The following is a 15,647-nucleotide window of genomic DNA, read 5'->3' on the forward strand; positions in this document are numbered from 1 at the left end:
TTATAGAAATGATATATTTATTCGATATTTTCGATACAAAAATGTAGATTTCATGACTTGAAAGTTGAAAGTAAAATCCTTTCGGGAAAAAAAAAAGGGGGAAAAAAAAGGTAGCGAGTAAAGTTATAGCGTCTTTTATGTTTGCCAATAAATCAAACCAATGTTTTGACGTTAAAATTCTACAGAACCGGGTGTTCGAGGGAAAGGTATGGCATCTCTTATATTCTCCACTCCAGTTGCAAATTGCACAAGCCTTTCAAAGCCAAGTCCAAAGCCCGCATGAGGAACTGGCAAAACAGATATCACGATAGATCAAGATACACAAATTAGCAGGAAACCATTTCAACCATTCAGAAACATGATTATCTGTTGATTAAAGTAAGTTCCAGATGAACAATTTTTTACCCCTCTCAAAAGCAACTTATTATACTGCTATCAAGAAACCTGTCTGCCATCAGAACAGTTCATTGATTCAATGTAGTAGTTAAACCACACTCGGTCTCTAGTAAATTTGGTGAGAGTATTATTCTTGCCTCTCAAATCTCATATAACCTCCAAATGAGCATGGGAAGCAGAGGAGATGGGGGCCAATAGAAAACTGTTCTTCGGTCTATTTTGATGCATGAACATGGTGTACAGCAGACCAACTATACTCAAGGATGTAAAACAAGCTGCTTCCCTTGGTTAATTTGTTGAACAGACATTTTTACTACCAACAATTCAACTCTAAATTCCAATAATGCAGACAACAGAAAATGAGTCCTCAATCTGTCAGTCACACATAATGAGATCAACTTGTGTCTGTTCTCCATGCACAAATGAATCCTCAATGATGAAAATATTGGACGTATGATGGTTATCGAGGCAACCCACCATCATTATGGTGTACCCAACAGTGAACCTATTAAAACATATGGAAACCATAGTTGTTTAACTAAATGAGAGGTGGGCAAGAATAAATATGGAGAGCCAGCCTACTTTCCCTTGAGGTTATCTATTCTCACCAGAGCAGGAAGATGAGTAATCCTATAGAGACCTATAGAAGTTTAACTTCTCCCTAACTAATCGATTTAGATTGTGAAATTACTAGAAACTTGGTCACAATAAGTATATTGCACATTAAAGTGTACCCGAACAACTTATTGGAATTAGTCCCACCGCAACAGTTACTGAGAAAGGTCAAGGCAGGACAAATAGAAATATGCCTTAAACTAAATCAACTCTACCAAGCCCCATGCATGTAAACATGAAGGATAGAAACAGGCATCTTACAATTTAACTTGAATGTTTAGAAATAAATCTTCCAACACAGAGAAAACATAACACGTAAAACAATGAGTCAAACTCAAGCTTCACAATTTTCAGCAATTTAAGAAATTAGTAACTTTTATCAAGATGAAAACCAGACCTGACCCATAATGACGCAGATCAAGATACCACCAATAGCTATCTCTATTCAGCTTTAACTCATCCAATCGACCTTCCAGATATTCAAGTCTTTCTTCTCTTTGGCTTCCACCAATAAGCTCCCCAATCTGACAAAAGAAAACAATGAAAACAGTAATAAGCAAACAGAAATATTCTCATAGAAGGCAGCACTCATGTTCTATAAGCTCATTCCCAACACTCATTAACATTTACAGTGAATCTAACATATAAACATAAAATAAGAAAAAGAGTATATTACTTGAGGAACCAACATATCCATGGCCGCGACAGTTCTCCCATCATCATTCTGCCGCATATAGAATGCCTTGATCTCCTGAGAGTTTTACATTGAGGAACATAACCAATTATCAGTTCCACACATGGCAGAAAGTCCCAACATATAACCTGCCACTTTCTTCTAGAAGAGAAGCAGAAAAGGGAAGGGGATTGCATACCTTTGGATAATCACTGACAATGACAGGACATCCACCAAATGCCTCTTCAGTTAAATAACGTTCATGCTCGCTCTGCAAATCGCATCCCCACTTCACCTAGAGAATAAGAACGTGGCCATTATGTAAGATATTTAACATGTATAATTATATTAATTTAACAGATAACGACAAACCAAAAGACTAAATCCTCGTTGCACCATACATCCTGAAAAATTATCAACGATCGCAAGCGAAAATTAGAACATCAGACATGCCACAAGCAAAGATCAAGATAGGGGAGATTATTCTTGCACTACTTCGGAACAAATAAGGAGAGAGAAGTAAATCAAATATATTGATAGTCAGGAAAATAATTCTCAATTATAACAAGTGTCACCATGCATCCACTATTAGGTATTGATAGTCAGGAAAATAATTCTCAATTATAACAACTGTCAACATGCATCCTCTACCAGGTGTTTTTCTTGAATGTCAATATATACTTTTTCTTTCTCAATTGGAAAATTTAGTTCTCAATTGGACAATGACACCCCAACCCTGCACCCCCTATTGGCTGGCCCCAGAGATTAAGGATGCTGCACCAAAATATGAGCGACTGGCAAAATTTGAACCAAAACATTAAGAATGAGAGCACTCCACTTTCCATTGTGGTGAATTCCGCCCTCCCAACTCCCCCAACCCCAACCTCCCACAAAAAAAAAAAAAGTGCATTGCGGCAGCCAATAAACACTTGTTGATCACAGATAACAAAGGTCATGCATTCAGTTACTGATGAATGACACCTAGAATGATGAAGATTATCTGGGAAAAAGAAAATTCAGTCGACAGGGAAGCAACAAAAGAGGAGATAAGATCATGTTACATTCACCCATCTAAATATCCTCATATAGCAAACCGTTTTTTCTATCAACACTTTTAATCATTAAGAGAATTAGAAAAGGGAAAATAAATAAATAAATGATATAGGTGATGCTGAATCATGATTAATGTATATTACCAGATAACTTTATGTGACTACTGCCTCAAGCTCACGAAAATATACACTCCATGTCCTATTGACATTAGGTAACAAGTCATTGTAATGATTGAATAATCCTGCACAAGTTCTATGGTTGCTATTTGTATGCAGAAGTTGCATGTTTGAATGCACCAAAAATGACAGTCCATTGCCTGAGCTGTCTTAATAGCATGAACTGTTTTCGTCAAGTAACACACAACAAATGACTTTTGCAGCTAAATCAGATAGGACACATGGTTAACGCACCAAGGAATATGTAGCACTGTTGCCCAAATTATCTCCAGGATAGAAAGAAAAATCACCCAATAATAAAGGAAAAACTTCACAAAACTAGTAGAATATTATAATTCGGCATTCAAAAAACATAATCAATACATTTGTGGACACAAAAGCCTGATCTTCCTATACCCAAGTACGAGAAAAACTATTATAGTGCATTAGTGCTGCATCAGAAAATAAAGAGATAGCAATAAGGTTTTAACCAAATCACATTCAAGGAAAACATCTGAAATTGAATTTGCACCCAACTGGGATCACAAATGTTCCAACAAATTGAAAAAAATGCATTACCGGGAATTCAAATTTCTTTTTTGCTTTTATCAGGAGCTCAATTGCGTCAGTGTAACTCAACTGAACAAAGTCCCTCTCAGCCACAGTCTATTAATCAGATAAATATCACCAAATATTAGGGAATTAATAACAATGCAATTAGTTTGAAAAAGTTAAATATAGCAAAAAGCACGGAAGGATTAATGAATTACAGAAGGGATTAAGAAAGATAAGTTACACTGAGAGCTCATACACTCAATCGATCAATGATTCCTTTCTCAATCCAAGTGTTGAAAAAATCCATGTCTTCCTTGCAATTATCGAGGATATATCTCACCTTCCATAAATAAAACAATATGAATCTCTTTCATCCAAAATGATAAACTCAAGAAATTCAATGTCTGCACCTGCATGCAAGAATACAGTCTACTCATGAAGTTGAATTGACAGCAGATGTGAAAAGTAACATACTACATACTGGAGATAGGCAGTTGCGCACGCCATGTCATCTTTTAGATCAGCAAATGCTAGTTCTGGTTCAATCATCTTGAATAAAACAAAAATGTGGTTCTCACATCATTCAAAAAAGAATAAGTACTAATCTTGAAAAAATAAGTAAAAATAAATATGAACTTACAAAAGATAGCAAACACAAATGAGGATGGCTTACCCAAAATTCAGCTAAATGCCTAGAAGTGTTGGAATTTTCTGCTCGAAATGTGGGACCAAATGTATACACCTGAGAAGAAGCAAAATTATATTAATTCGAAACTAAAAAGATTACTTTCTCAATTTGTGATCAAATTAAGGACAAGTATGAGATAGAAAGTAATACATTAGAAAGAGCGGTAGCATATGTTTCAGCATTAAGTTGGCCCGATACTGTCAAGAAAGCTGGTTTTTCAAAAAAATCCTGAGAAAACAAAATAAGAAAGGAATAATAAATTAATGGCAACTAACAACATTACATGCTTCTTCAAAGTGCTGACTGGACATAACTTTAAATACAAAATAGAATTCAACAAAAACAATTTTCTGAATACTAGCTTTCAGCCATAATATAAAACACAACACAAAGGGGACTAACTCAAAAATTTTGAAAACCAGACTCAGACGTATTCACCTGTGACCAATCGATCAACCCATCCTTTGTTTTTGGAATGGCATCCACAGGGGATTCAGCTGCTTCTCTAGAACTTGGAATCTATCAATTTAACATAATTTTAGTGTTGAGATCTACCAAAGAACTTTATTAAAAGCAGAGCATAAGACCTATTATACAAGCAATTGGTAATCACCTCTCACAGAATTTCTATGCACAGAGATATTTTACGGAAACAAAATTTCTCACCACTCAGACACCAATTAGGAAAGAAAATAAATGATCGAGCAAACAAAAAGAAATGATCTCAATGAAAAAACAAGCATGCTGCACGCATAAACATATATCATTAAAACAAAACTGAAATTCTAATAGGTATACCCTAGACGTAGTCAATATGTGCATCATTAATTTATTTTTTTGGTGAATTATAATAAATCTAAAAATCATATGGCAAATAAACCAGTGCAAAAGGTTATACTATTTTAGGCTACCGAGCATACCAGTGTAGTCACACAGAACTGTTCACCCGCTCCTTCACAATCTGAAGCTGTAATAATAGGGCTGGAGATCCAAATAAAACCATTTTCTTGGAAAAACTTGTGAGTAGCATAGGCCAAAGCATTTCTAACTCTTGCAACCTAAAACCAACTTCCACCATTTAGTAAAGAGAGAGATTAAACAAACAAAATAAATATATGAACAAATATCTCTGCCGCCTACCAAAGCCCCAGCCAAAGGCAAGCCATTATAGAGATCTAACCGCATGCTTTAAGCACGTCAAATAGAAAGAAGCTTAATAACAACTATAATAAAATGAAGAACCTACCGCCCCAAACGTGTTTGTTCTAGGACGAAGATGAGCTTTAGTTCTCAAGAATTCCCTGCTGACTCTTTTCTTTTGAATGGGGTAGGAAGGATCACTTTTGCCAACCTATGAAAAGAAATGAATGGACAAAATCAATGCCACAACTAGCAGCCAGAAGTACATGTAACCACTCAGCAATAAGTCAATAAGTACATGTAAATGTGAGCCGTTGGCTCTATGACAACTTAGAGGCTAAATTTGCAAACATGCACAGATGCTACCAAATTAGTAGAGAAGTTGTAGAAAGTTCTGAACTTTTTTTTTTTTTTTTCAGAACAAGTTCTGAACATTATAACTTCACTTGAGTAATAAAAGGCCGAAAAAGGTAAAAACTCTTATCAAATGGAATTGAAAAAAGGGTCTTGTTCAACTAGAACAGTGAGCAATACCATACCAATACAATCTTGTTGACCTTCAATTCCACTTTTTGTTTTGATCCTTGGCTTGGCACTACATTACCTTGTATCCATATTGATGCACCAGTGGTGATCAAGCCAGATTTAACCTATTAATAATAAACACCAAAGCTTGACATAAACAGATAATTGATGACTAAGATTAAATTAAATTTAAAAAAAAAAACTTAAAAATCAGTATGATAGAAAAATCTAATAAGTAATACCTGATCATAACCTTCAGCATCAGAGGTCATCACACATTGCATGTTTGAAAGACATGAACCATCATTAACCTATACACAGCAAACGGAAAAAGGTTATGAATACCAATAATACTGGACCTTTTTTTTTTTAATTGCTTCATAAGCACTGCCATAATGTTTTTATGGACACCCAAAACCCTTACTCTCACACATTGTGAGAGTAAGGACTCTCCTACTAGACCACAGTCTCATTGGTAATACTGCACTTAAACAGTCGTCGGTGTACAAATTTCATTTTTATAAACTATAACATAATATTATAGAATATATGTGACTTTTTGTAATGTGACAATTATATAGTAATAACTCACACATCAAATTCCAGAGTGCAGTGGCCAGTGAGGAAATGGGCGTTACCTCGATAAATGTGACACTGCTCTGGGCCCGTAGAGTTCGTACCCAGCCCGCGACAACAATCATCTGCCCGACCCGGTCCAAACCTTCATTAGGCCCACCCTTAACATCAACAATCTTCAACTTCTTTCTGAACTCCCCAACTTTACTTCCCATTTCGCCCATCTGTTTTTCCGCCAGTTCCGATTTCGTCCTCTCGCCAGAGTGCAGGGCTCCGGAGATCACTGAGGAGAATAATCTACGGGGGGAAATTGGCGAGCGGCGGATAAGTGGCGGGAAAACAGGATACGGTTTTGTTAGGTTTTTGGGATAGAAGGAGAGGCACCGTAGAGTAGAGTACGGCCGTAACCGGAGAGTAGTGGACGGTGCAAAAGCAGCAGCCATTTTCGTGCTGGCGGGAGGATTATTGGATGCTGACTACTCCCTGCTGTTTTGTGCTGTTATCTTTTTGAGGGAAGGAGTTTAGGGCCTCAACCTGAACTGAATTTTTTTTTTTTGTCGAATATTGCTTGCTTAAGTCCCTTTAGTCGTCAGTATTGCTGCGCAGATCTATATTTTAGTTATAATTTTATAAATGCCCTGCATATTTCAATTTAATTGTGATTTCGTCTAAAAATATTTTACAATTTTTTTTTTAAGGAAAATTATCGAATATCTTAAATTTACACTTTTATAAAAAATATTACAATATTTTAAGTATATATATCAATCATTCATTTTAAATTGACAAAAATTATCTGCCAACTACTAAATTATTAAATACTATTTAAAATTTAACAGAATTGTAGTAAATTAATATTTTACCTTTAAAAATTATTCTTTATGTACCTTTAAAATCTCTTATTATTACTTATATATTTTTAAATTATTATTTATATCATATAAAAATATTAAATTATTTCTTTTACGTCAAGCTTATAATAAATTTAATTAAGAGTATACGATTAATTTTTTTTTTTTAACGAGTAATAATATAAACCAAACTAAAGACACGAAAAACAAGCTTTGTCTTACTTGGCTTGACAATTTCGTACTCCCCAACGCGTCAACACTACACCACGGCAGAACTTGTCTGGGACCGCATCTAATCGGTCCCACAATTGTATTCCCCGTACCCGTGGTAATCGGCGTTGCCAATCTTCGACAGCGACAACAAAAGCACCTTAGAAAACCACAACAAAAGCACTGGTTTATCTCGTACATACGAGATCACAAACTTATGATGGACCTCTCATCCCTCCCAGAAGCTCAACAGCAAAATCAAGATTACGCTTCTCAATCTTATTATGATCAAACACAAATCCAATCATACGATCAATCATATTATTATTACTACCACCAACAACAACAACACCATCACGCTTATTACCAACAATCATATTACTCCACAGCCTATCAGAGCCTGCCACATCAGCAGTATCCTGAAACGAGTACGTTAAATCCGCCGGGGGTTTCAGTTTCTGCAAATGAAGCGGCGGAGATAGCCGGCCCCGGTGGGGCCCAACAGGCACGACAGCAGCATAGCGCGTATTATCCGGCTGCTGCGCCTTTGTCACAGCTGGCGCAGTTTGCAGGGACGATGCAGGCGGCGGAGGGGGCGATGGGCGGAATGCATACGCCGGTAGGTGGTCTGCTTGGAATTTTTTATGACACCCTTCCTTGATTCAGTCATTGGCGAATTTTACAATTTTATTTTATCCTTTCTGTAGGACTATTATTATTTAATCTCATGTGTCATTATTAATAGTAAACGAATGAATTTGGAGAGCTCTTGCTATTGATATTGCCAGTGTTTTTCTTATCTCTAACGGAACACTCAATTTGTCGGTAGCAATATGACTAGAGAGAGCTGAAATGTAAGGTTAGCAGATGTGTGAGGGCCATTCTACCTTGCTGAGATAAATATTCCTGTATTGATACGGGTTTGTTATGGACCATTGGCAAGGATTAGGGGTTCAAAAATATCTGATATCAATACAGGAAGGAATTATGGAAATTTCCATAATGTAAACTGTTGAACTGAGCCAAGCAAGCTTGAGCTTGTTCACTTTGGAATCTGTGTTGTCAGCTCAGCATAAACGAGGATGAGCTTAAGCCTTGGCCAAACTCAGTGTCGCAGTTATGCGCCTGAGCCAAATTGTTGAAATCTTGCTTATAGCATTGCTCTTGACATGTCCTTTTGTATTAATCTTAACTGATAGTTGCCTTAAATTTTCTTGATATTGTGTGGTAGAATGTTAAGTCTCAGTAAGAAATGGAGATGCTGAAATTTTACCAACTAGAGATTGCAAATCAGGAGCCCTTCTCTTGTACGATGACCATCATATTATTGTCATTTGAATTCTCATTGGATTGGATTCTTTGCGAAAAGGAATAGGTATGGATCTTTTGAATCACTTGTTTTGCTTTTAGTAAGTGTTTTAAAAAATATTTGAGGTTAAGGACCTACTTGGATCACCCAGACATTTACTCTTCTGATAAGTTCACTGGTCACAGTGAGTGGGATTCAAAAAATTTATTGAGGTTTATCTCATTGAATTAACTCACTTGATTATAATTGTAGTGAACTATTTATTGGTCTGCCTACCCAATTCTACTCAGAATTTTGCATGTCTGAGAGTTTTGCTTGAGTTGCAATCACAGTTTCTGATGGGCAATATGGTTTGCCTCTTTAAAATCTAATTATGTGCTTTGAGGTGGAGATTCCGAATCTTAGGTTCTTCTTTCTTTGTTAAACTAATAGTGTCTAGCATGAAGAATTGTCTTTTGCCCCTCCTTTCATAAAAGGTTTGGATGGGGATGAGAAATTTCACTCACTAAACACTAACCATCGCCCCCCTATACTAACATGAACTTGGGCGACCGTGGGCTCAAAGCACATTCACTCTAGACAACCTGCGCCCAGAAGGCAACCGCGCAAGCCTGAATAATTGATTTGTTTGTTCTTTGCTAGTACAAGTCGTTAAATTATTGCGTTTGTGCACACCTGGAAAATAATTTAGCTTAGGCTTTTAGCTTTTGCAGTGTGGACGTTTCAAATTGCTGGTGTTGTTGATCGGGGCTATCTCGCATATGATTCTACTGAGCAAGTCCCTCTGCTGTTTTACATGTCTAATAGCATTACAGGTGACACGTCATAGTGCATGTCATATGTAATCAATATTGATACATTATTATTCTGTTGATTTTTTTATTTTTCCCTGATTTTGAGAACTATTTTTTCCTCAGCATGTTATGAAGACATTTTTGGCTCTGCTGTTTTCATGATTATTTAGTTTGTTCATTTAGTTTTGAAATTCTATTTTAATATGACTTGTTTTTAGATTTGAATTTTGAACCAGACTTCCCCTACAGCTTGTATTGAGCACATGTTTGGCTGCACAGGCTTTTTAATACCCAAGCAAACAATTTAATAAATTTTGCAGGGTGGTCAATTCCCCAACAAAGGTGGTTGCAGACAGGGTGGCAGGCCATTCCAAGGTGCTGGTCATAAAAATTTTGGTCCCCGTCATTCTAATCCCGCTACTTCTGGCAGATCTTTTCGTGGAAGAGGACGTGGTCGGGGTAGGGGAGGTTCAAGACACGTCCTAGCACGTGGTGCATCATCATCTTCTCCAAATCCTGAATATACTGCTGCTGAGGGTGCAGAACTGGCAGATCCTTCACCTAATGCAACTGAAAAAGCAGCTCAATTTCTACCTGAGCCATTGCTATCTACTACAGCAGCAGGGAAGGTAGAGCCAAGCCAGCAACCCTTGAAGTCAGCATGGTGTGAACTTTGTAGAGTTGATTGTACTAGCTTGCAAATTCTTGAACAGCACAGGAATGGAAAGCGACATAGAAAGAACTTGCTGAGGATTGAGGAGTTGAGAAAGGCTGTTAAACCAATGGCCGAAATCCAGATGGAACAGAAACCCATAGCTGAGTGCCAGACAGAAGCATCTGAGCAGCCTGAGCTTGCACAGGATGGTGAAGAAAAAGAGGCAGCAGTTGATGTACCTTCTGAAACTGTCAACGATGAAAAGGAAATAGAGGCTGAGCATCCAGGTAATGCTGATGACCAGCCTGAAGTTCCTGTGAATGAGTCTTCCAATCCACAAGAAGAGAAGCCTAGGATGGATCGCTTTGATAATTGGAGGCGTGGAATGAAACGTAAGAAGAGAGTTGGTCAAGGAAGAAAGTGCATGAAATCAACATTTGAAGGTTCAAGGCAGTCAATGGAACCTCCCAAACCTAAAGTGGTAATTCCCTTAATCTGTAGCTTGTGCAATGTCAAGTGCGACACAAAGGAAGTTTTTGGACGCCATCTTTCTGGTAAAAAACATATTGCAAAGCTTAAAAGATTTGAAGGTCACCAAGCCATGTATGGGCCTGAGGGGGTTCAGGCTCTTTACCCCCCTAACCCTATAGTACATACTCTTTATGGTTCTCAGGGCTCATATCTTCAGCGTGGGGCTTATTTACCATCCCAAACTCACCAAGCTGTGGCCACATCAGTTAGCACGGATCCTCAATTTCAACACTATCCCATGGCTCAGGCAGAAACCACTGTTCAAAATGGTGGACAGAATGCTGTTACAACGGCATCAGAAGCTCAGCATTAGGTAGCAAAAGGAAGGTTCCCACCAGAGTAGCAGAGTCACTGGAGTGTGAAAACGATGTCATATTACATTGAGATGGCAGCAAATGCAGTTTTCGCTGGCTTAAAATATATAAAAATATATTCGTAAATAGCGATATTGCTTTATACATTCCATGTGCAATCTTTTTTTTTTTTTATGGCCTTCTTTTCAAAACGTTCCAAAATATATCAATGCTTCCATAATATAACTGTGCATTTCCGTTCTAAAATTAAGGGCGGCAACACTGTTTCAAGTATATCAAAGGAAGACTTTCCACAATTCCACTTTGACTGCTCTGGGTCAGAAAAAAAAAAAAAAAATTGCACACACCTTCAACTAAAAAAGTTAGTTAGAAACAGTCCGGTTTGGTATTAACAAACCGGAGGTGTCCATCGTCATCCCTAAAAACAGCTCTCCCAGCCAGTGGGAGTCCTCATCATCAGTCAACAACTCTGATTTGAGATCGCCCGTCTATTTATTTATAATTTCCTTTCTTGACACTATCCCTTGCCCAGCAGCAATAAAAATAAATAAATTTAATTTAATTTAAGCTGATCTTTGCATGTGAAACGTGTTCTTTTTTTCTTTTTTCTTTTTTTAATTCACGGGAAAAAATAAAAATAAAAACAAATTTTTTCTTGTTGATGAATAAAGCTAGGCCAGCAGCGGAGTTGTGTGATTCTTCCTCCATTTCTCTTTCGCATGTATATGTAATATGCATGTACAATAATAATCTCTCTCTCTCACTCTCTCACTGACCAGTACCACTTCCAGCTTTAGAACTGGCAGCAGACTCATTTTTACTAGCATTCCAATTCCTCCTCTTCGTTGCAACAAGTGGGCTGCTATCCTCCTCCTCCTCAACCGCCGGCGGATTCTGCTCCTGAATCCCCTTGAAAACAGGGTGCACGTACGCATCCTGGAGATAGGTTCTCAAGTTGAGGTTTGGTTCTGTAGCCAGTTCAAGTGTATCCTTCACCATTGCCTCCTGCATTCAGCTTTCATTTCTCAGAAAACAAACATCATATATTCGCCACCCAAATAACCCCGAATACAAATATTCCAACAAACCTGTAATGGGAACGTCACAAATGCAGGCTCGAAACGACCCTTGCAGTACACATGAAGCCATATGGTTATAACTGGAAGCAGGATCAGCAATGGCGTTGACTTGTCAGCTTTCCTTGTGCTCAACAATCCCATCAATAGAAGTTGAGATATTATTAGATTTATTATTATACGCCGATGCACATCAGGCCAGAATGCAGCTCCACTCTCATATATTTGGTCGTACACATTGATAACCTTACAAAAAATTGCACACACCTTTAACTAAAAAGGTTAGTTAAAAACAGTTTAAAAAATATATTTTTTGCACACAATTTCTTTTTTTACTTTTGTAATAATTAAGATCCTAACATTTGAATTCCAATAGAATGTATTACTCATTTATTGGATGATTGATTTTTATTAAATTATTTAACTATTATCTAATGGTTATGACTCAAATTGTGACTTAAAAGTTAAAATACCTAATATTTTTTATTGTAACTACTCAATTAGTATATATATAGATACTGATACAAAAATTAAATATAAAAATTAAAATTCTTTAATTGGCTTGAACTAAGAGGTTGAAAAAAAAAATCAATTTGTAGTATTAGGCTTGCACCATAGCAAATACAAAACTCTTTTTCTTATGAAATCAAAAAAGTAAAATATATTCTATCAAGAAAGAAATATATTAGGACAAGAAAATATATATTAAAAAAATAATAATAATAAGATCCATCAAGTATCGTAAGACTTTGGGGGTCAAAAAAGTCCAAAACAATTCCTCAAAACTAAAATAACAGCCTTTGGATATTTTGTATTTGATTCAAACAAACAAACTTCATCTTGACGTCGTTTCCACCGCCTAATCACGTGATCATCTGCAGCATTTCCTCCTTCACAATTCCGCAACAACCCTAGTCTTAGCCTAGAACTCGCTCGTAGATAATATAATATAGTAGGAGATAAAGGATAATTGAATTTCAATTGATTTGGATAATACAGTTGCAGTTGAATCCATGGCTGACCCCTCCGATGATTTAGACCAACTTCTCGACAGTAAGTCTTCATCTTTGTTCCTTTCGCTTAAAAAACTCTATATTTATTTTAACGAAAGTTTTCCTAATTTATTAACTTTTCAGGTGCTTTGGATGATTTCCAGAATCTCAATCTCACTAATCCGTCTCAAAGGTCTATAAAATTTGTTCGAAATTTGAATTTTGAGTTTTGATTTCTATATGATATTTTCCTTAGCTGTAAAATTTTGAAGTTTTATTCGTTTTGGTTAGAGAAGTCTTAGCTTTTTAGTTGCTTAATAGGAGTTGCGAAGGGAATGGCGCAGAGAAGAAGCAAGAATCTGGTTCTTTACCGTCTGGAGTGCAAGGGTTGGGCATGGGATTGCCTGACTTGAAGAGCAAGAAAAAGGGAAAACAAAAGGTGTCAAAGGAATCCCATGCCACTGAGGCACTTGATAAATTGAGGGAACAGACTAGGGAGACTGTCAAGGGATTGGAGTCGATGGCAAAGCCGGGTGAGGATGCAATGGTTGATGATTGGGTTAAGCAGTTTGAGGAGCTTGCCGGCTCTCAGGTGACAATTTTTACTCCTTCCCTGAATGAATTGGGTTTCTGGGTTGTGTTCATGCTTTTGAGTTTTTGCCCTGGATTGAATTTTAGAATGTTGTGAATCATTATTAAATATGATAGTGTAGTTTTTGTTTAAGTGATTATGACTTTGCTTATGGATGTCTGCTGTTTGGTTTCAATTGTAACATTGTTGAAAGAGGACCATGACCTGAAACATCATTAGAGATTGGAGTTTGGAGGGACTCTTGTTGCATCATGTGGCCTCATCAGTAATTAGGCATACTTGACCCATCTGTTTTTCATGCCTACTTTGGAGTTTCATTTTCAGAAGCACTTAAAAAAATACTGTTGATGAATCTCTTGTTCTGGGATTGGTAATATTTGCATGAGATTGATTTGCAACTTGTAGTGTTTTTATTCATGGATATGGTTATGGACTTATAGTTGGCATAGACCAAAGCTCAACTTTCTCAAATGGTCAATCTAGTAGCTTTATGATGCATAGACCCATGCTTTACCTCTATATTTATTGAGTTTCCAATTATCAAGAAAAAGGCTGTATAGAGAGCTACTCTTCTTCGCTTAGCAATACTTTGATGTTTAACCTCATTGTCCTATGTTGGAAGAGTGCTCAAATTCGATAGCTCTGATGCTTCATTGCGTGATGCATGGGAGGGTATAGGGTGCATTTTTCAGTTGAATGCCGCATGTCTCAACTGTAATAGCATTAGTCTGTGTTCTGAAATTGCTTGAAATAATTTGAGTTTGAGTTGGAGAGCCTTTATCATGATTCCTTATATCCAATCTGACATCAGCGAGAATCATGTGGTCAAATTGGTAGGGGCTTATAGCTGAAATGTGATTATGTTCAATGTTTTTACTGAGTTCTCTTGCTTCAATTATGGGTTTAGATAAGATCAAACGTTGGCGCTTCATCTACTAAGCTAAATTATGTCCTTTCCTTATATATTTTGGCACTGGCTTTGATTTGATTCGTAATTCAAAGTATAGAGTTCAGATTAACGTATCATATGCTCATATGTGTCCTCCCATTTGTCTACTGAGTAAATTAGATATCTGTATGTTTGATATTAAGATCTTGGGAATAAGACATTTTTACCTTTTTTTTTTTTTTTGTTCTTTCATTTACCCAGGACATGGAATCAATAGTGGAGACCATGATGCAGCAGCTGTTGTCTAAGGATATTCTTTATGATCCGATGAAGGAAATCGGAGAAAGATACCCTAAATGGTTGGAAGACCACAAAGCCAGTTTGAACAAAGAAGAATATGACCGTTACTTCCACCAATATGAACTCATAAAACAGCTTAATGAAGTATACGAAAATGACCCTGGTAACTTCACCAAGATTGTAGATCTCATGCAGAAAATGCAAGAATGTGGCCAACCACCAAATGATATTGTGCAAGAGCTTGCTCCTGATTTTGATTTAGCTAGTCTTGGCCAGTTGTAAGTGCTCTTCTTTTATTACCATAAAAATCAAAATTCTGATTCATATGCAGTTGTCTGGCACAAGTGTTCACATATACAAGAATTCTTGAATTTATTCTGCCAAAACTATGCAACAAAAATGTAAATAACAGTAACTGGTCAGTGGAAGGCGGACACGTCCTTTAGATATTTATTATCAATGTTAAGTAAATGGGAATTAACTTTATGTGTGTGCGTCCGCACGCTTGTATGTATGACATGACTAATAAGTGTCTGACTTTTGCAGGTCTACAGAAATGCATGATTCTCAGGAGAAGTGTTGTATAATGTGAAGCAGCATGTTCTAGTTGCAAGTCCCAGCTGTTGTTTCAATTTGTGCCTTAGATATTCTTTTCATATGAATTTGCAAGGAATAAATTAATTTAATTTCAATATCAGTTCAATGAGATATAAAGTTTGGGGATAGAGTTGAGTGTATGCTTGTTTGGTGATTCTTTT

At 36.8% G+C, this 15,647-nt stretch overlaps 3 protein-coding genes across 4 annotated transcripts; 2 read left to right on the plus strand and 1 right to left on the minus strand.

Moving 5' to 3' along the window:
• Window positions 1-40: 40 nt before the first annotated feature.
• Window positions 41-6,973, minus strand: LOC18047306 (asparagine--tRNA ligase, chloroplastic/mitochondrial). Its single transcript, XM_006440247.2, has 15 exons — window positions 6,439-6,973; window positions 6,043-6,111; window positions 5,815-5,925; window positions 5,382-5,486; window positions 5,056-5,193; window positions 4,574-4,654; window positions 4,286-4,363; window positions 4,121-4,189; window positions 3,922-3,996; window positions 3,704-3,787; window positions 3,472-3,558; window positions 1,884-1,979; window positions 1,688-1,762; window positions 1,409-1,535; window positions 41-287 (listed from the first exon to the last, which is right to left on the minus strand). Exons 1-15 carry the CDS (start codon window positions 6,817-6,819, stop codon window positions 172-174), a joined length of 1,692 nt encoding a protein of 563 aa, XP_006440310.1. The 5' UTR covers window positions 6,820-6,973; the 3' UTR covers window positions 41-171.
• Window positions 6,974-7,434: 461 nt separating this feature from the next.
• LOC18047307 lies at window positions 7,435-11,206 on the plus strand. Of its 2 annotated transcripts, XM_006440249.2 has the most exons (3): window positions 7,435-8,056; window positions 9,451-9,561; window positions 9,861-11,206. In XM_006440249.2, the coding sequence occupies exons 1-3, from the start codon at window positions 7,655-7,657 to the stop codon at window positions 11,037-11,039; spliced, it is 1,692 nt and encodes a 563-aa protein (XP_006440312.1). In that variant the 5' UTR covers window positions 7,435-7,654; the 3' UTR covers window positions 11,040-11,206. The 2 variants fall into 2 exon arrangements, with proteins under 2 accessions (XP_006440312.1, XP_006440311.1); XM_006440248.2 differs by lacking the exon at window positions 9,451-9,561.
• A 1,670-nt stretch (window positions 11,207-12,876) lies between these two features.
• Window positions 12,877-15,621, plus strand: LOC18047308 (peroxisome biogenesis protein 19-2). Its single transcript, XM_006440250.2, has 5 exons — window positions 12,877-13,169; window positions 13,253-13,301; window positions 13,430-13,700; window positions 14,851-15,167; window positions 15,436-15,621. The coding sequence occupies exons 1-5, from the start codon at window positions 13,130-13,132 to the stop codon at window positions 15,479-15,481; spliced, it is 723 nt and encodes a 240-aa protein (XP_006440313.1). The 5' UTR covers window positions 12,877-13,129; the 3' UTR covers window positions 15,482-15,621.
• Window positions 15,622-15,647: the final 26 nt, after the last annotated feature.

This window comes from Citrus clementina, unplaced genomic scaffold (genome assembly GCF_000493195.1).
Source record: "Citrus clementina cultivar Clemenules unplaced genomic scaffold, Citrus_clementina_v1.0 scaffold_3, whole genome shotgun sequence".
Classification (NCBI taxonomy): Eukaryota; Viridiplantae; Streptophyta; class Magnoliopsida; order Sapindales; family Rutaceae; genus Citrus; species Citrus x clementina.